A 20860-nucleotide genomic window follows, 5' to 3' on the forward strand; every position below is an offset into this window, starting at 1 on the left:
CTACCCTCTTAAAGACAGTTGCCAGTATACATGAATCTGGATTGGGAGTATGGAAAAGAGAGGCCCCATTTAGCTTCCTCACAAAATTATTAGTATTACAGTTTAGAAATGCATAGATATTTATGATTTGAAAATGAAAATAATAGTGAACATATATCAAGTGCCTAGCATATGCCAGGGCTTCCAGATAGCTCAGTTGGTAAAGAATCCACCTACAATGCAAGAGACCCAGTTTGACTCCTGGGTTGGGAAGATCTGCTAGTGAAGGGATAGGCTACCCACTCCAGTATTCTAGCATGTGCCAGGTACTGCTCTAAGTACTCATTTCCTATCTTACCTATTCATCAACCTTATACAGAGGGTATCACTTTTACTCCCATTTTACAACTGAGAAAACCAAGGTACAATTTTGGTTATTACAACAGGATACTGTTCAGCAGTTCACTGCTAAACACTGTGTGCTGAAATGCAAATAACCGTCCCCCCACAAGAGAACAATCTGTCACAAAATGTCAACCCTGCACAAGGTGGGAAAACATGCAATATACCCTAATAGTAGCCATGACATATAGAAGGTGCTCCATAAATATCAAATGAATATATAATACTTTCCCCTGAGGTACAATTATCTGGTATGGTGGAAAGAGCAAGGGCATTAGATTTTACTCTACATATCAGAAGCAGAAGCTTAATGTATGTAATCTAAAACAAGAAATTCCCATCTAGACTGTATTCTATAAGTTTTGATACACTGTATTTTAATAATTTCATCCAAAATATTTCATGACTTCTACCCTAATTTCTCCATTTGCTATTTTAAGAATATTGCTTAATTTGCTAATCTACGACAATTAAAAATTTTCATCTTTTGGTTAGTGATTTCTAACCATACTGTGATAAAAAAAATACTCTTAAATAGTTAAAACCTGTAAAGTTCATTAAAACTTGCTTTACAATCATGTATAAATTTAGCAAATGCTCCATATACATGTGCTTGAAAAGAATGTGTACTCTATACAGAAGGGCAGTGCTATATGTATGTGTGTGCGTGCTTGTGTGGACATGCATGCACACACCCACACACAAACACCTATCTCCATATCCCTGAGATCAAATTTTCTGACTGGGTTCAAATCTTCTATATACATATTGGTTTGGTTCTGCACACTTTCTTCAAATTACTGCTAGAGGTTGTTAAAATCTCTCACTATGATTGTGGGTTATTCAGTTCCTCAAACGTTTCTTTACTTTGCTTTCTATATTTTGAGACCATGATATTAGGTTCACACAAAATAAAAACTGTTATATCTTTCTGGTTATGTTGAACCTTTTCTTAGAATATTTTTAGACTTAAAGTTTGATATACTTTTAAACAATTATTTTTATTTTTTTGGCTGCTCCATGTGGCATGTGGGATCTTAGTATCCCAACCAAGGATCAAACCCATACCCCCTGCAGTGGAAGCCAGGAGTCTTAACCACAAGGGCCAGTAGGGAAGTCCCAATTGAGCAACAAAGATTGACCTAGAGATTATACTAAGTGATGGCATTCATATAGAAAAAGACAAATGTCATATCACTCATATGTGGAAGGAACCTAGTTTTTTTAAAATGATACAAATGAACTTATTTATAAAACAGAAACAGACTTACAGATATTGAAAACACACTTATGGTTACCAAAGGGGAAAGGGTGGCAAGTGAGGAATAAATCAAGACTTGGGTTGAATATACATGTGCTACTATATATAACATGGCATCCGGTCCCATCACTTCATGGCAAATAGATGGGGAAACAATGGAAACAGTGAGAGACTTTATTTTGGGGGGCTCCAAAATCACTGCAGATGGTGACTGCAGCCGTGAAATTAAAAGACGCTTGCTCCTTGGAAGAAAAGCTATGACCTACCTAGACAGCATATTAAAACGCAGAGGCGTTACTTTACCAACAAAGGTCCGTCTAGTCAAAGCTATGGTTTTTCCAGGAGTCATGTACAGATGTGAGAGCTGGACCATAAAGAAAGCTGAGTGCCAAAGAATTGAAACTTTTGAACTGTGGTGTTGGAAAAGACTTTTGAGAGTCCCTTGGACTGCAAGGAGATCCAGCCAGTCAATCCTAAAGGAAATCAGTCCTAAATTTTCATTGGAAGGACTGATGCTGAAGGTGAAGCTCCAATACTTTGGCCTCCTGATGAGAAGAACTGATTCACTGGAAAGATCCTGATGGTGGGAAAGATTGAAGGCAGGAGGAGAGATGAGATGGTTGGATGGCATCACTGACTTGATGGACATGAGATTGAGTAGGCTCTGGGAGTTGGTGATGGACAGGGAAGCCTGGTGTGCTGCAGTCCATGGGGTCGTGAAGAGTCAGACATGACTGAGCTACTAAACTGAACTGATATATAACACTGGGGAAGAAAATGGCAACCCACTCTAGTATTCTTGCCCGGAGAATCCCATGGACAGAGGAGCCTGCTAGGCTGCAGTCCATGGGGTCACAGAGAGTCAGAAAGGACTGAGTAACTAACACACACACATTAACAATTATGTTAGTGGTCATACCATAAATTATAGCCTAAATTGTTAATTTTCAGTCTAATATTTACTAGTACTTTTATCTTCCTTCTGGTCAATGTAAGGATGTTAAAAACTGTGTGATCCTACCAAGACTTATATGCAATATTTATTGCATATTTCAATTATATATATATATTCAAAAACACTCTTAAGACATTATTTTTCTAGACAGTCAACATTCATTTGGTTCTTCCCTCATATTTACCATTTTTTATCGCAACTCTGGGTAATTTTGCAGGGGATGGATTCTTAGTTGGTACGTGTTCTCCTCTGTTGTTTAGTTTCCACTGTTTCTGTTGAGAAATAACTGTCAATCTTATTCTTACAGCACTGACTACTTGTTCTAAATGCTTTTAAAATTCTTCATCTTTGGTGAGATTTGTACTGATTCCACTTGGGGCTTTGGAGAAGGAAATGGCAACCCACTCCAGTATTCCTGCCTGAAGAATCCCATGGACAGAGAAACCTGGTAGGCTATATAGCTAGATACGACTGAAGTGACTTAGCATGCACACACTTGGGGTTTGTAGCGATGCTTGAATCTGTGAATTTCATCATTCTTGGCATTTTCAGTCATTCTTCTCTTAAATAATACTTCTGCCTTCATTCTCTCTCTCCTTTCCTTTGGGGACTCAAATATACACATATTAGAACTTCTAATTATATCTTGTATTAAACTTATTCCCGCCTTTATTTTCCAGCTCCGCCCCCCCCCCCCCCCCGCTTTATTCTGGATATTTTCCTCTGATCTATTTTTCAATTCACTAATTCTTTCTTCTGTGGTGGCCGATTTGCTATTAAATTCATCCACAAAGGTCCTAATTAGAAAATTATTTTCAATTCTGGAATATCCATTTTTCTTCTTTATAGTTTGAATCTCTACAAAACTCTCAATCAGCTCAAAATTCTCAACACAGCTATTTTAAATCTGATAACTGCAAGATACAGGGTTCCCGTGGGTCTATTTCTATTCTCTTGTTGTTTCTGATATCTTACCAGGTGCCTAATTATATTTTCTGTACTGTAAATTAAATATGAAAAATTGTCTATAGACAGAATTTGACACACAGAAAGCTGAAATTCTCTAGACAGGATTAATGCTTGCTTCTGCCAAACACTTGAGGACACTAGCAATACCAAATCTTATTAATGCAGTTATAGGAATGATGATTTAAAGCCAATTTACCATCCTATGAGTTTTCCTCTATTCCTACAGCATTTTGGGGGTCCTAAGTGAGAGTAGTTCATTCCTCTACTGTGGTAGGTCTTGTACTGTGTCCCTGTTCCCTCATACTAACAGACTGCCAACAGCAACTTTTAATCTCTAAGCTGCTGCTTCTGGAATCAATACTTCCCCTGGGGAAAAAAGCAATCCCAAATTGGAGCTGCTCTTCCTTCAGCCTCTGTCCTCACTCAGATCCTAATCTAGTTCTATCAATCAGTTTTCTGATAGCCTCAATAAAATTTGTTTTGGCCCAGCTATTCATGCACTGAAGAAGGAAATGGCAACCCACTCCAGTGTTTTTGCCTGGAGAATCCCAGGGACCGAGGAGCCTGGTGGGAGGCCATCTATGGGATCGCACAGAGTCGGACACGACGGAAGCGACTTAGCAGCAGCAGCAGCACAGAACTGGTGGAGAAGGAAATGGCAACCCACTCCAGTATTCTTGCCTAGAGAATCCCAGGGACAGAGGAGCCTGGTGGGCTGCCGTCTATGGGGTCACACAGAGTGGGACACAACTGAAGTGACTTAGCATGCATGCACTTATTTATTTATAATAGAAATATAGGTGATTTACAATGTTGTGTTAGTTTCTCATATATAGCAAAGTGATTCAGTTATACATAGATCAGATCAGATCAGATCAGTCGCTCAGTTGTGTCCGACTCTTTGCGACCCCATGAATCGCAGCACGCCAGGAGTTCACTCAGACTCACATCCATCGAGTCAGTGATGCCATCCAGCCATCTCATCCTCTGTCGTCCCCTTCTCCTCCTGCCTCCAATCCCTCCCAGCATCAGAGTCTTTTCCAATGAGTCAACTCTTCGCATGAGGTGGCCAAAGTACTGGAGTTTCAGCTTTAGCATCATTCCTTCCAAAGAAATCCCAGGGCTGATCTCCTTCAGAATGGACTGGTTGGATCTCCTTGCAGTCCAAGGGACTCTCAAGAGTCTTCTCCAACACCACAGTTCAAAAGCATCAATTCTTCGGCGCTCAGCCTTCTCCACAGTCCAACTCTCACATCCATACATGACCACAGGAAAAACCATAGCCTTACATATTGTTTTCCATTATGGTTTATTAGAGAATATTGAATATGGTTCCCTGGGCTATACAGTAGGACCTTGTTGTTTATCTATTTTATATATCATAGTTTCCATCTGCTAATCCCAAACTCATAATTTGTCCCTTCCCACACCCTTTTCCCTTTGGTAACCATAAGTTTTCTATGTCTGTGAATCTGTTTCTGTCTCGTAAATTAGTTCAGTTGTATTATATTTTAGATTCCACATTTAAGTGATATCATACGGTATTTGGCTTTCTCTGACTTACTACACTTGGTATGATAATCTCTAGGTCCATCCATGTGGCTGCAAATGGCATTATTTAATTCTCTTCCATGACTGAGTAGTATTCCACAATATATAACTATTGTAAACAGTGCTGCAATGAACAATGGGGTGCATGTATCCTTTTGAACCATGTTTTTCTCTGGATATATTACCAGGAGTGGGACTGCTTAATAATAAAGTAACTCTATTTTTAGTTTTCTAAGGAATCTCCATACTGTTTTCCATAATAGCTGTAACAATTTACATTTCCACCAATAGTGTAGGAGTTCCCTTTTCTCCACAAACTCTCCAGGATTTATTAATTGCAGGCTTTTCAATGATTGGTCCAGTTTTTTAAATTGTTCTTAGCAGGACAGTCTGAATTATCTAGCTTGCTATTATTACCAGACTGAGAAGTCCAAAGAGATTTTTAAGCAGAGAATTGACAAAGCAGTATCAGACCTTTAAATTAAAAATCATTTTGGTAATAGAATGGGAAAGGCAAACTAGAATAAAGCAAGCCTGAAAAACCAATGATGAATCCTGTATGAAGTCTCATTTTAATATACTAAAAGACTCCTAATATAACTGAATATTGTAATTTTGGCTGTAGTTACTGATAAAAAGTTTGATGATTTAAAAATATTGAGCTGGGAGTCAATTATTTTCATACGATAAAACAGATTTTAAACTCTGAAAATATCTTCAAAACTAAGAAAGTTACACTGAGAACTGCTTTTCTAATTAACTGATTCCATCTATAGTGCAGTAGTATAGGAAACTATGCCTATGTTTTCAACCTTTCACTTGCCAGTGACTCCTTATCCATAGTCAAAACAGAAAAAAAATTTTTTTTAATCCCTCAGTTTTTCTTCAACTTTGTACCCATCCTGCTCTAGATATCAGCCTTTCTGCTTCTTTTCATAGTTGAACTTTTAGAAATTAGTCTAGTCTCACTGTCCTTACTCTATCAAGAGATTCCACAACGTACTGCAATAGCTTCTGTCTTCCCAGTTCCCTAAACCTGTAAAGGAGACCAAACTAAGGGGAAAATCAGATGAGCTTTTTCCATTTTATTTTATTTGCTCTTTGTGAAGCACCAAACTAAGGCCTTAATGCTCACCTTTCCTTTTTATTTGGTAACATCTCAAGTCCCTTGGTCTCTAAAACATTTGCTGTTCCCCTTTAATGCTCCTTTCCTCTACCTAATCAAGGAATTTTTGTGTGTGGCCCACTTCTTCTTTTTTTTTTTTTTCACGTTTCAATGCCATTCTCCCAAATCTCCCCACCCTCTCCCTCTCCCACAGAGTCCATAAGACTGATCTATACATCAGTGTCTCTTTTGCTGTCTCGTACACAGGGTTATTGTTACCATCTTTCTAAATTCCATATATATGCATTAGTATACTGTATTGGTGTTTTTCTTTCTGGCTTACTTCACTCTGTATAATAGGTTCTAGTTTCATCCATCTCATTAGAACTGATTCAAATGTATTCTTTTTAATGGCTGAGTAATACTCCATTGTGTATGTACCACAGCTTTCTTATCCATTCATCTGCTGATGGACATCTAGGTTGCTTCCATGTCTTGGCTATTATAAACAGTGCTGCGATGAACATGGGGTACACATGTCTCTTTCCCTTCTGGTTTCCTCAGTGTGAATGCCCAGCAGTGGGGCTGCTGGATCATAAGGCAGTTCTATTTCCAGTTTTTTAAGGAATCTCCACACTGTTCTCTTTGGTGGCTGTACTAGTTTACATTCCCACCAACAGTGTAAGAAGAGTTCCCTTTTCTCCACACCCTCTCCAGCATTTATTGCTTGTAGACTTTTGGATCACAGCCATTCTGACTGGCATGAAATGGTACCTCATAGTGGTTTTGATTTGCATTTCTCTGATAATGAGTGATGTTGAGCATCTTTTCATGTGTTTGTTAGCCATCTGTATGTCTTCTTTGGAGAAATGTCTATTTAGTTCTTTGGCCCATTTTTTGATTGGGTCATTTATTTTTCTGGAGTTGAGCTGTAGGAGTTGTTTGTATATTTTTGAGATTAGTTGTTTGTCAGTTGCTTCATTTGCTATTATTTTCTCCCATTCTTTTTTTTAATTTATTTTAATTTATTTTTTTTAAATTTTCTCCCATTCTGAAGGCTGCCTTTTCACCTTGCTAATAGTTTCCTTTGTTGTGCAGAAGCTTTTAAGTTTAATTAGGTCCCATTTGTTTATTTTTGCCTTTATTTCCAATATTCTGGGAGGTGGGTCATAGAGGATCCTGCTGTGATGTATGTCGGAGAGTGTTTTGCCTATGTTCTCCTCTAGGAGTTTTATAGTTTCTGGTCTTACGTTGAGATCTTTAATCCATTTTGAGTTTATTTTTGTGTATGGTGTTAGAAAGTGGTCTAGTTTCATTCTTTTACAAGTGGTTGACCAGTTTTCCCAGCACCACTTGTTAAAGAGATTGTCTTTAATCCATTGTATATTCTTGCCTCCTTTGTCAAAGATAAGGTGTCCATATGTGCGTGGATTTAAACTTTCATGATATAGAATGCTACTGTTGTTATTTAGTTGTGTCTGATTCTTTTGTGACCCCATGGACTGGAGCCCACAAGGCTCCTCTGTTCATGGGACTTCTCAGGCAAGAATACTGGAGCGGGTTGCCATTTCCTTCTCTAGGGATAGTCCCAACCCAGGAATTGAACCCCCATCTCCTGCAATGCAGGTGGATTCTTTACTGCTGAGCCACTGGGGAACTTCCATATAGAGTGCTAATACAGCCTTGCTACTTAAAATTATGTTCTAAGGATCAGCAGCACTGGCATCACCTGGGAGCTTACTGTGAACAGAGAATCTCAGATTTCACTCCAGAACTACTGATTCCCATTGGCATGCACAATAAATTTGAGAAGCACTGTTAATAGAGATTTTGAAAGGATTAAGCTTGCAGACTGAGTAACTGACAGAAGAAATAGGCTTCTTTACAACTTCCCACTCATGACAGTAACACTAGCATCTTCAAACGTCTGTCAAACTAATTGTTTAATAGTCACTGTGATAGATTACTACTGTTACTAAATATCTTGTATCTCCCTGGGGAGGAAAAGAAAATACACTGTACCATCCCACTGATGTCAGACATGAATAGAAACCATAAGTCTTTTGGCAGAAGTGTTAAGATCCAACATTATACTTCTTAGCTCTTTTTTCCTTCTATCTTAAGACCAGGGCTATTTCATATAGTGGCTACTCCCTAAAAGGCTATTACACATACACATACCTGTGCACACACATCTAGTCATTCCTGTTTCTGCTCCTGGTTAAATTATAGTGCTTGGAAAAGAAAATTTCTTCAAGAATTCATACATAAGAAGCAAATCACTGACTAGCGGAAAAAGAAAACAGTCTAGCTTGCTTAAGACACAAGAATGAGATTATACCAAGGGTATCAAAATAAAAACTCTAGGAATGACAAAAGGATCTAACAGGGAGTACTGAACAATTATATAGGGGGGGAAAATTGCAAACATAATGTAATAAATACCAGGAAGTGGAGAGAAGAAATACAGGAGATGGAACGTTCAAATTACCTAAGAGTTAAACAAACCCCACCTAAAACTGAAACGAGAATGTAATAATACCAACCTCTTAATATTTTTGCAAATTCTGCTTAACTTTAGACACACTAGGAAATACTTGCTTAAGGCAAACAAATATTATCTTTTAGTCACTCTTACTTTCTAATCATCCACTCATCATTTTATACATAAATATACATAAAACTGGAGAAGGAAATAGCAACCCACTCCAGTATTCTTGCCTAGAGAATTCCATGGACAGAGGAGCCCGATAGGCTACAATCCATGGGGTCGCAAAGAGCCGGACATGACTGAGCAACTAACATACACACATACATAAAATAGATCTGAACAATAACATCTACCCTAAAATTAGTAATATCACTAGATATTGGATTAGAGGTAGCTTTTAAACTTTAATTTTTGTTATGTATGACTTCATAGTTAGCACGCATTAGTTTTACCAAAGTTTAGAATCTAGTACCCACCTCTCAGTTAAGACAAACCATCAGATAACTGCATATATAAATTAATCGTTTTGGCCCTATATGGAATTGTTTTTTACAGCCTTGCATTTTGTTGTTATACCATTGAACTACATTAAGCAATGGTGTTAAAAAAACAGCTTTTTGAAATCAGAATCTGTATTTACTATAAAGATGATAAGGATATTTTTTGCTATGTTAAGAGTTGCATGAGGATTTTTTTCTCTTTATTCTATCAGGAAAAGTCATGTTTCTTTTACCTAAGCAATAGTTTTATCTTTACCTTAGTGACATTGTGATTTATCCCTGATCACATTTCCCTTTTTTCACTGATTGCTAGAAATCAAAGGCAAATTTTGGGCCTTTCCCTAATACATTACTCTGACCTTAAAATATGCCCCTTTTTGTATGAACATTCATTCATTCAACAAAATGTATTGAGTCTCAATATAAGTTTGCTGGTGGCCATTGGGACTTTTATACACAGAAGACTATTTGCAATTACTTTACTTTTTAATTAATCTTTGATTTACTGAAGTGCAAATATAAAAATCCAATTTTCCCTTAAGTCTTCAACTATGTCAGTGTATTATACTTACAAAACTAGTAAATTTTAACACTTTCTAAGATCTTTCAATAGTTAACTCAGAAAACAAACTAGATATCCTTAAATAATCCCATTTATAAACTAGAGTAATTACATTCTCTCATCTATACTAAAAGGCACTTATAAATCTACTATATTTTATTGTAAACACTTTAATTGCCTCTATAACAAGAAAATCTTTCTAAACTCTTTAGTAAATACATTACAATAAAGTTTTAAATATAATGAAAAGTTCTCTTTGGTATTCATTTTCAATTAAATTCTTAGACTAATTTACATGCACTCTAATAGGCCTAATTCTCTGAAATATAACAAATATTTTAAAGACCAAATACACTAATTATTCCTAATCTTAATACAAAATACTAGGTATTTAACAAATTTCATCATTTCTATATTTACTTCTGACCTTAACATGAACAAATCTTAATGTACCCACTAAAAAAAGCAGTGATTCTCAAAGTGTGGTCCCCAAATTAGCAGCATCAGCATTAGATGAGTTGTTGCTGGAAATGCAAACTATGGGGTCTAGCTCAGAAGTATTGAATCAGAAACTCTAGAGGAGGGGTCCAACATTTTCAACAAGCCTTTGGGTGATGCTGAGGCACACTAAAGTTTGAGACTTACTGCTTTATTGTAGCCTGAAATACTCAAGAGGCAGTTCTGTCCAAAAACACAGATAAGTCTTGCGTTCAGCCATCCTGTGAGATGAGCAGCAATTCTAAAATGGGCAAATCTACTCGTGAGAACCAATGGAATCAGGGAACACTGTTATGACTTCAAACTTCATCAAAGTTACTATCAGAGCAGACTGAGGCTGTTTATCTAGAAAAGATTCTTTCCCCACCTCCCACCTTAGGAAATGAGACTAAGACTGCAGACATCTAGGATTATCTTCTTCCGTGACTGACCAGTACTCTTAATTAACAGTTACCCTAACAACTGGGCTTCCTTGGTGGTTCAGATGGTAAAGTGCCTGTCTGCAATGCAGGAGACCTGGGTTCGATACCTGGGTTGGGAAAACCCCTGGAGAAGGAAATGGCAGCCCACTCCAGCAGTCTTGCCTGGAAAATCCCATGGACGGAGGAGCCTGATAGGCTACAGTCCATGGGGTACCAAAGAGTCGGGTACGACTGAGTGACTCCACTTTCTAACAATTGGTACTACAAATCCTTTACAGGCACTTGGTTTTTCCTGGGTTCAAGTTAAACTATTATCTAACTCTTTCAGACAATCTGCATCTCAATTTCCAACCCGAAATGTATCAAAGTTTTCTTACACCTTCCTTGGAGTTTGTATTTTCAGCTCAGTCATTTAATATTTTTCTGACTCTAAAGAAATTTCAATGACAATCCATCTTATCCTTTACCTAAATTGTTTTAACTTTAACATCAAACAAAACAATCTTGCATTCTTCTCATGCTTTTTTCTTGTCTGACATAACTCTTAGAAATAGGAAGATAACACTCAAATGGATTTTGTCTCTCTCATTTCTCTGCCTAGCCAAGTTTCTTAATCAGGAAAATGGGTTAATAATAGTACTTACCTCACCAAGTTGTTATTAGGATTAAACAAAAATATTTGGTAGTAGCTGCCCGATACAAAGAGAAGGCAATGGCACCCCACTCCAGTGTTCTTGCCTGGAGAATCCCAGGGACGGGGGAGCCTGGTGGACTGCTGTCTCTGGAGTCGCACAGAGTCAGACACGACTGAAGTGACTTAGCAGCAGCAGCAGCCCCATATAAAGTGTTCTTAGCTGCTCTAATTGTCATTTTCCCAAAAGATATAGTTTTATTAATAAATGATAAAAGTAAATGAAAAGAAACTTTAAATAGGAGTTCAGATATACATATTTAAAGTATACTGTCACCAAGTGGGAAAATAGAGTTGCCATAACAGGGAAGTTTATGATAAAAACTATATTACAATTAAGTTGGAACTCTAATATTTATATTTAGAGCCCCACTGTTCATGGGGTTCTCAAGACAAGAATGCTAAAATGGTTTGTCATTCCCTTCTCCAGTGCATCATGTTTTGTCAGAACTCTTCACCACGACCTGTCTGTCTTGGGCGGCCCTACACAGCATGGCTCATATTTCACTGAGTTACACAAGGCTGTGATCCATGTGATTGTTTCGGTTAGTTTTCTGTGACTGTGGTTTTCTTTCTGTCTGCCCTCTGATGGATGAGGATAAGAAGCTTGTGTGAGCTTCCTGATGAGAGGCACTGGCTGTGGGGAAAACTGGGTCTTGCTCTGGTGGGCAGGGCCATGGTCATTAAACATTTAATTTTCTGTTGATGTGTGGGGCTGTGCCCCTCCCAGCAGTTTGGCCTAAGGTGACCCAATCTTAGAGTTTGCAAACTCTATGGTAGGCTATAGGCTCTATAGCAGGGGTAATGGTGACCTCCTCCAAGAGGACCTATGCCAGCACACCATGCCTCCCAGGATTGCTGCTGTCAGTGCCCCTGACCCCAAGGCAGGCCACTGTCAACCCACACCTCAGCCATACTCCCAAACAGTCACAGACAAGTCTGGCTCAGTCTCTTGTGGGGTCACTGTTTTTTTTCTCCTGAGTTCTGGTGCACATAAGGTTTTGTTTGTGCCCTCCAAAAGTCTCTGTTTCCCCAATCCTGTGAAAGTTCTATAATCAAATTCCACAGACCTTCCAAACCAGATTCCCTGAATATTCACTGGAAACATTGATGCTGAAGCTGAAGCTCCAATACTTTGGCCACCTAATGCAAAGAGGCAACTCACTGGAAAAGACTCTGATGCTGGGAAAGACTGAGGGCAGAAGAAGCGGGTGACAGAGGATGAGATGGTTAGATAGCATCACCAACTCAATGGACGTGAGTGTGAGCCAACTCCAGGAGACAGACAGTAAAGGACAGGGAAGCCTGGCGTGCTGCAGTCTGCAGGGTCACAGAGTTGGAGACAACTGAGCACCTGAACAACAACAACTAAATACTAAAAAAAAAATACAAAAATACTTATAACTACATGATCTAGTAAACTGACTATAGTGATGCCTCCAAACATAAGCTATGCGCAAGGCCTAAAAATTTTTTTAAATCATAAAATAATTTACTCTTTGCTTGCATGCATGCTAAGTCACTTCAGCAGTGTTCGACTCTTTGCAATCCTACAGCCTGCAGCTTGCCAGGCTCCTTTGTCCATGGGGATTCTCCAGGCAAGAATACTGGAGTGGGTTGCCATGCCCTACTCCAGGAGATCTTCCCGATGAAGGGATCAAACCCATGTGTTTCCTGCAGCTCCTGCACTGCAGGCAGATTTTTTACCACTAAGCCACCAGGAAAGTCCAATTTACTCTTATAGCAGGAACAAAAATGGGGTCATATGGTGTTTTCTTTGTAATTATTATTAACTAGAGCAATGGTGTGATAAGCTCCTTAACGTGTCTAAGTCCCAATTATGGTTTTCCATAGAGGGGACTATAATGTTGGAGTCAGCAAACACTATAAACTGTAAGACCAAAAGCAGACACCTTGGAGAGGAGAGAGACATTAGTAACAGTTAACAGTCAGTAAGTGGTCTGTTTTTACAGAAAGAGTAAAATCAGAAACAGATGACCCAAGTTCTATTAGGCCCATCCTTCAATGGTAAAACTATTTTACCATCATCATTACTGAACATGAAATGGTGACGGATAAGGTCACTAACAACAAATGGAGTCCTGGAATACAGCCAATCTCCAAGTGTGGAAGTGTCTGCACAAGATATACTGCTACAACACACAGGATACTTTAAACTGAAGGAAGAGTAATGAACAACAGAGAACTTAAGCAGCTGTTAAAAAAGTCTAAAATAATGGTAGTCACAAGCAAAAAGAGTAGGGGAAATCCTTGAAACAGACTAACAGATACTCATTCCAAAGGACACAAATGCAAGGAAAACCCTACAGTCAAAGCCAAAAAAATAGAGCTCTTATTTTAAGCAAAGGTTGGACTAAAAATTAATGAAGAACCATTTACTTTTTACCTGCATATGTACATGTTGCCTCTCAAAGGAATTAATTTAGAAAGCTGTACTTATTCAAGAACCAGAGGGGGTGATCAAATTATTGCTGAACATTCATTTCTTGAACTATCTTCAGAACTCTGTAGGCATAACTGTATAGACTTACAATATTTTTAACCCCAAATGCTACTTTGTAGCTTTACTTCCCAACATGTTCACTAATCCTGTTCCAAATGAAAAAAAGAACACCAGAGTTGAGAACCTTTTAGCCCATCTAATCAACCTCATTTACAAATAAGAAAATATAGGCCCAAAGAGCAAGTAATTTTCACAAATTCTTTCAGCAAGTTAATGGTAGGAAGTACCTACCCACCTGATGGTAGCTAGAACTGTGACATCACAAGGGTTCTATAACTTGTATCAGAGACTTGGGGGCACAATGAATATTAAAGACTGGGCCATGAGTACACAAGCCAGCTTCCCCAGAAGAGGACTTTGTATAATACTTTGAAGCTGCAACTCTGAAAGAATGTCTGCTATATTAATAGCAGTGTGCTCAATAAATGTTTCTTAATCAATGAATCAGATGTGTATGTTTGGCCTTACTTATTAAAATATTCACCATATCCTTTCCTGGTTAAAAGTTGCCCCACATATTCTTCACCTGCCTAGAGGCTGGTCACATTTCAACTGTTTTCAGTAAGTCATCTGAGATCTTACACACACAAACAAACCTCTTATTCAAACACTAAAGTTCTAGTCCTCATCCCTGGTCCACCTTTAAGAGGATTTTGCACCTGATTAATGTTCTTCAAAACAGAAACGAAGTGCATACCCTTTCGTCTTTCTAATTTCATAAACAGGAGTTGTGAAGAAAAGATTTTATGTAAAGTGAAGAAAAGTTAACAAAAGGGACCATGCTAAAAATTACATTTTAATATTCAAGTTTATTCAAAGCTTAAACTACACACTTATACACAGAGATCAACAGATGTCCTCACTGGTTCACTGCTTTAAAATAAATCGTAGGATGTGGGGTTGTGGATAGATTTTATATTCTCTGTACTTTTCTCTAATTCCTAAACACTCTAATGCTCATATAATTTACTCTCATAATACCAAAATGCGTATCAGAACAGGTAACAAGAATCAAATATGACCATGAGAAGTCTGAGGAAGCCAACGACATTGGAAAAGTTACCGTATGCAAGACGCCAATACCGCTTTAGCAAGGGCTTTAAAAAATTTCGTACGGTATCAGTACCGTGTCATTACGATTGATTTTTTTTTTTAAGAATAGTATAACTCTACTATGACGAAAGAAAACACAACAGGCGGTAGAAATGACAACTGAGAAGTTTGTTACGTTCTGCCCCCTCAAGACAACACGCCTTTCAAAATACACGATACAAAAATCCGGGTTCCTGTGTACGTTACGCATTTTCTTTTTTAAAGTCGTAGTAAGTAAGCGTTGATGTGAATTCTCACATGTCAAATAAAAACAAAGACCCAGCCCAAACCCAAGCCAGACAAGGCATTCTTAACGATCCACTGAGAGGAAAAACACGAGGGTCATAATTGATTCAATATTCACCTCCCAGTGGGAGGGAAAAACTTCAGAGCTCCTACCCTTGAAACAGTTGGCACAGTAAAGAAAGTCGAGTCCCAGCGCAGAGAAGCAGGAAGAGCAGGGCAGGAAGAGACGCGACGCAGCCCCGAGGAGGTTTTCCGCCCCCAGCGCTGCGCTAGCGCTCGGCCTCCTCGCCCCCCGCCCCGGCCCCGGCACACCTGCCAACGCTGGCCCGGCGCGCGCCCCCTCGCGCGGCGCCCACCCCGCCGCCGTCCCCCCCGCTACCCCCCGCCCCCGTCCTCAGCCCGGGTCGGCCGCGCGGGACGCGAAGGAAGGCTGGGCTCACCGGGTCCCTCCGGGCTGGACGGCGCCGGGGGCCGGTGGGGCGGGGACCCGCACCCGGGGTCCCCCTGGTCGGGCTCCCTCAGGTAATCCTCGAAGCGCACCTGACGGGCTTCGCCGCCACCCCCGAAGCCCCACAGGCGGTTGGCTGTGCCCCGCAGAAGGCGCCCGCTCTTCCCTGTGAACGTGGTCAGGTAGTCCATCCTGCCACGGGGGGCAGGAACCCAGGAGGAGGCCGACAGTTTCTGCTGCGACGGCCGCCGCTCGGTGCGCGCCCGCCCGCGCGTCCCACCCGACAGCGGGGGCGGCGGCGGCTCCTCACGCCTCCGGGGAGGCGGGGAGGGGGAGGGGACGGCCGCCGCTCGGCCCGGGGGCGACCATCACGGAACCCTACAGCGGGGGAGTAGGAGCGGGACGAAAGTTTTTGAAAAGTTTTTGCCGTTGCTTCTTAACGCCGATTCTGGGCCAAACTTAGCTTAGAAAGTAGACACATACTTCCTGGAACAGAGGCCGCGGCGAAAAGCAGCGGCCTTTTAGCAAGCCGAGCGGGGCCTGTCCGCTTCCCCCCACCCCCCCGTGCCTGGCCCCAATGGAGCCGGCCCGCCCCGCCCTGCCCCGCCCCTCCCCGGGCCGACCCGACCGGACTTTCAGGCCGCTGGGGGAAAGCTGGGGAGGGCGTTTCCCGCCCCGAGGGCCGACACGGGCGTCAGGGTGGCCCTGGGGAGGCTTTGCTGGTATTTGCGCAAAGCTTGGGGCCTGGGAGGGCAGCGTCCAAAAGCTTCTGTCCATCAAGAAGTTTCAGTGTGTGTTAGGGGGATGGGCACGAATCTACAGGAAACTTTTTGCAGTTTGAAATTTGGGGGAGGGAGGCCGAGTGGGTGAGAGGTAAAGGAGAGGTTAGTTTTAAGGTCGTAGTTAACACAAAACAGCCCAGATTAAGATGCTTCCTAAGGAAACCATCTTCGTAAAATAAAGCATCAATCGTCACGTTCGAAGTTCGCTGTGGCATCAGGAACTGATGTTAAGAGTTTGACATTCTATGACTGGTCTGTAAGGCAAGGTAATTAATTAGGGCTTTAATGTGCACCTTTACCCTTTAAGGAGAGAAAGAGCAGTGACATTTGACAGGCATTTAGTACCCAATTTTGACTCCTATGAGAGCTGGTTATTCTATTCCTTTTACGTCTGTGTTTGAAGGATCTTTAACGAAGTGGGCTTCCGAGGTGGCGCTAGTGGAAAAGAACCCGCTTGCCAATGCAGGAGACAAAAGAGAAGCAGGTTTGATCCCCTGAAAGAGGGCTGGGCAACTCACTCCAGTATTCTTGCCTGGAAAAAAAAAAAAATCCCATGGACAGAGGAGACTGGTGGGCTAAATACAGTCCATAGAGTTGCAAAGAGTCGGACACGACTGAAGCCACTTAGGAGACATGGCTCTTATTTTTTACCATGCATTAAATAAAACTTTCTTGGAATTACCAATTTATTAATGTATTTGAAGAAAAGGTTTAAATTAGAAAGTTGGAGAGCTAATCATACCTAACAATGGAGTCCAGAAAACATCTTTCAGGAACTTAAGCGTTTTGCCAAAATCATTGAAGATTATCCTCCGGGCCGCACGCCTCTGCCCCCTTTTCAATTATTTGACTGGTCTTTTTCCGACTGTTAGCATTTTCAGCTTAACAGGTAGAACAGACTTCACCATTCTAACAGCAGCATCACTTTTATACTTGGTTAAATGTATAGAATGACTGGGCTACACCGCATATACCGCAAAGTGTAATTCACAGAGTTTCTGAGTAAGGACCCAGGCATGTGAATATCCAGCAACCATCCATGTGTTTAGATGTGGTGCTTGGGAAAACACTGCTCTGGACTTCGTTCTGTACCTCCTAGGAACCCATCTGGTAGAGTAGTAAGTGGCTCCCAGTTTTTCTGAGATTTCCATTTCATAAGGAAGCACTAAGCTTAGCACCACGTCCAAAAATTAGACTCAGTAAGCTTTAAAAATTGAATTTGAATGACTTAAGTCTCAGTTCAGTTCAGTTCAGTCCAATCACGCAGTCGTGTCTGACTCTTTGCGATCCCATGAATTGCAGCACGCCAGGCCTCCCTGTCCATCACCAGCTCCTGGAGTTCAGTCAAACATCCATTGAGTCGGTGATGCCATCCAGCCATCTCATCCTCTATCGTCCCCTTCTTCTCCTGCCCCCAGTCCCTCCCAGCATCAGAGTCTTTTCCAATGAGTCAACTCTTCACATGAGGTGGCCCAAGTACTGGAGTTTCAGCTTTAGCATCATTCCTTCCAAAGAACACCCAGGACTGATCTCCTTTAGAATAGACTGGTTGGATCTCCTTGCAGTCCAAGGGATTCTCAAGAGTCTTCTCCAACACCATAGTTCAAAAGCATCAATTCTCCAGTGCTCAGCTTTCTTCACAGTCCAACTCTCACATCCATACATGACCACAGGAAAAACCATAGCCTTGACTAGATGGACCTTTGTTGGCAAAGTAATGTCTCCGCTTTTGAATATGCTATCTAGGTTGGTCATAACTTTCCTTCCAAGGAGTGTCTTTTAATTTCATGGCTGCAATCACCATCTGCAGTGATTTTGGAGCCCCAAAAAATAAAGTCTGACACCTTCCACTGTTTCCCCATCTATTTCCCATGAAGTGATGGGACCAGAAGCCATGATCTTCGTTTTCTGAATGTTGAGCTTTAAGCCAACATTTTCACTCTCCGCTTTCACTTTCATCAAGAGGCTTTTTAGTTCCGCTTCACTTTCTGCCATAAGGGTGGTCTTCTGCATATCTGAGGTTATTGATATTTCTCCCGGCAATCTTGATTCCAGCTTGTGCTTCTTCCAGCCCAGTGTTTCTCATGATGTACTCTGCATATAAGTTAAATAAGCAGGGTGATAATATACAGCCTTGAAGTACTCCTTTGCCTATTTGGAACCAGTCTGTTGTTCCCTGTCCAGTTCTAACTGTTGCTTCCTGACCTGCATATAGGTTTCTCAAGAGGCAGGTCAGGTGGTCTGGTATTCCCATCTCTTTCAGAATTTCCCACAGTTTATTGGGATCCACACAAAGGCTTTGGCATAGTCAATAAAGCAGAAATAGATGTTTTTCTGGAACTCTCTTGCTTTTTCCATGATCCAGCGGATGTTGGCAATTTGATCTCTGGTTCCTCTGCCTTTTCTAAAACCAGCTTGAACATCTGGAAGTTCACAGTTCATGTATTGCTGAAGCCTGGCTTGGAGAATTTTGAGCATTACTTTACTAGCGTGTGAGATGAGTGCAATTGTGTGGTAGTTTGAGCATGTTTTGGCATTGCCTTTCTTTGGGATTGGAATGAAAACTGACCTTTTCCAGTCCTGTGGCCACTGCTGACTTTTCCAAATTTGCTGGCATATTGAGTGCAGTGCTTTCACAGCATCATCTTTCAAGATTTGAAATAGCTCAACTGGAATTCCATCACCTCCACTAGCTTTGTTTGTAGTGATGCTTTCTAAGGCCCACTTGACTTCACATTCCAGGATGTCTGGCTCTAGGTGAGTGATCAGACCATCGTGATTATCTTGGTTGTGAAGATCTTTTTTGTACAGTTCTTCTGTGTATTCTTGCCACCTCTTCTTGATATCTTCTGCTTCTGTTAGGTCCATACCATTTCTGTCCTTTATCGAGCCCAACTTTGCATGAAATGTTCCCTTAGTATCTCTAATTTTCTTGAAGGGATCTCTAGTCTTTCCCATTCTGTTGTTTTCCTCTATTTCTTTGCATTGATTGCTGAGGAAGGCTTTCTTATCTCTCTTTGCTATTCTTTGGAAGTCTGCATTCAGATGCTTATACCTTTCCTTTTCTCCTTTGCTTTTCGCTTCTCTTCTTTTCACAGCTATTTGTAAGGCCTCCCCAGACAGCCATTTTGCTTTTTTGCATTTCTTTTCCATGGGGATGGTCTTGATCCCTGTCTCCTGTACAATGTCACGAACCTCCGTCCATAGTTCATCAGGCACTCTATGTATCGGATCTAGTCTCTTAAATCTGTTTCTCACTTCCACTGTATAATCATAAGGGATTTGATTTAGGTCATACCTGAATGGTCTAGTGGTTTTCCTTACTTTCTTCAATTTAAGTCTGAATTTGGCAATAAGGAGTTCATGGTCTGAGCCACAGTTAGCTCCTGGTCTTGTTTTTGCTGACTGTATAGAGCTTCTCCATCTTTGGCTGCAAAGAATATAATCAATCTGATTTCGGTATTGACCATCTGGTGATGTCCATGTGTAGAGTGTTCTCTTGTGTTGTTGGAAGAGGGTGTTTGCTATGACCATTGTGTTCTCTTGGCAAAACTCTATTAGCCTTTGCCCTGCTTCATTCTGTATTCCAAGGCCAAATTTGATTAAATAAACAAATTATTTTATTTTTATAAAATACATATTACATCTTCACATTTGCTATTTGTGATAATCATATGCAAAACAGTGGTTGAGTTTTTTATACCTGATAAAATCTGCACTTTATTTCTAACCTTAGCAAGAACCTGTACTCTACCAGTTCAAACACTGGCTTACAAGCAGTTAACCTTTTTTTTTTTTTTTCCCTGCTTCAGTTTCATAGAAACCTAGAGCTCCGGATAAAAACTTTGATGATTAAGTGCTTTACAAGTTTTTATTTAAACTCAGCCAAGCCCTAATGTCTCTAAAATCCATTTATTCATTTCATCAGCTTTTCTTTTTAATTCTTCACATTTGTTGTCTCAGCCGTCACTATTCTCCTGAAGTTACCAAATTCATTATTCAAACATGTTACTTGGTCTTCTGTATGACTCAAAACCATAGACCATGAAACACTCTCACTTTTCTTCCCCTTTTCTTTGTAATCTACAGCAAGCTTATCTCCATATATTGCCTCAGAAGGAAGGAAGTCCTTGCTCTTGTCCATGCCTCTCCTTTTCCAAATTAATTCTTGACCTTAGTGTGTTATTGTCTATGACTTGCCAGCCTTATTATTCCTTTGTGCTTTACTATTTTTTCTCTCTCCACTCTCGTTCCTTCCTCCTTATCCTACCTGTATCATCTACATATATTCCTCTCAAGCTTTAAAAACAAACAAAAAATGGCCTTCCTTATATATCTTGCCTGACTCCTCTAGCAACCCTTTGCCTTATTTTTAAAATAAC

The 20860-nt window shown here is 40.5% G+C and overlaps 1 protein-coding gene across 10 annotated transcripts in view; it reads right to left on the reverse strand.

Moving 5' to 3' along the window:
- OXR1 (oxidation resistance 1) overlaps positions 1–20860 on the reverse strand; it is a 549175-nt gene that overhangs the window by 82790 nt on the left and 445525 nt on the right. The window contains exon 1 of one of the 10 annotated variants that reach the window (XM_061439154.1): positions 15689–16007. The exons of 5 other annotated variants lie outside the window; for them this stretch is intronic. In XM_061439154.1, coding sequence (XP_061295138.1) covers positions 15689–15887 — 199 coding nt within the window. In that variant the 5' untranslated portion in view covers positions 15888–16007. Of the gene's footprint in view, positions 1–15401; positions 15482–15688; positions 16008–20860 lie in introns of those variants that run through there. 4 more of the 10 variants (XM_061439151.1, XM_061439159.1, XM_061439156.1 and 1 more) reach the window with 4 other exon arrangements.

This window comes from Bos javanicus, chromosome 14, assembly GCF_032452875.1.
Source record: "Bos javanicus breed banteng chromosome 14, ARS-OSU_banteng_1.0, whole genome shotgun sequence".
NCBI lineage: Eukaryota > Metazoa > Chordata > Mammalia > Artiodactyla > Bovidae > Bos > Bos javanicus.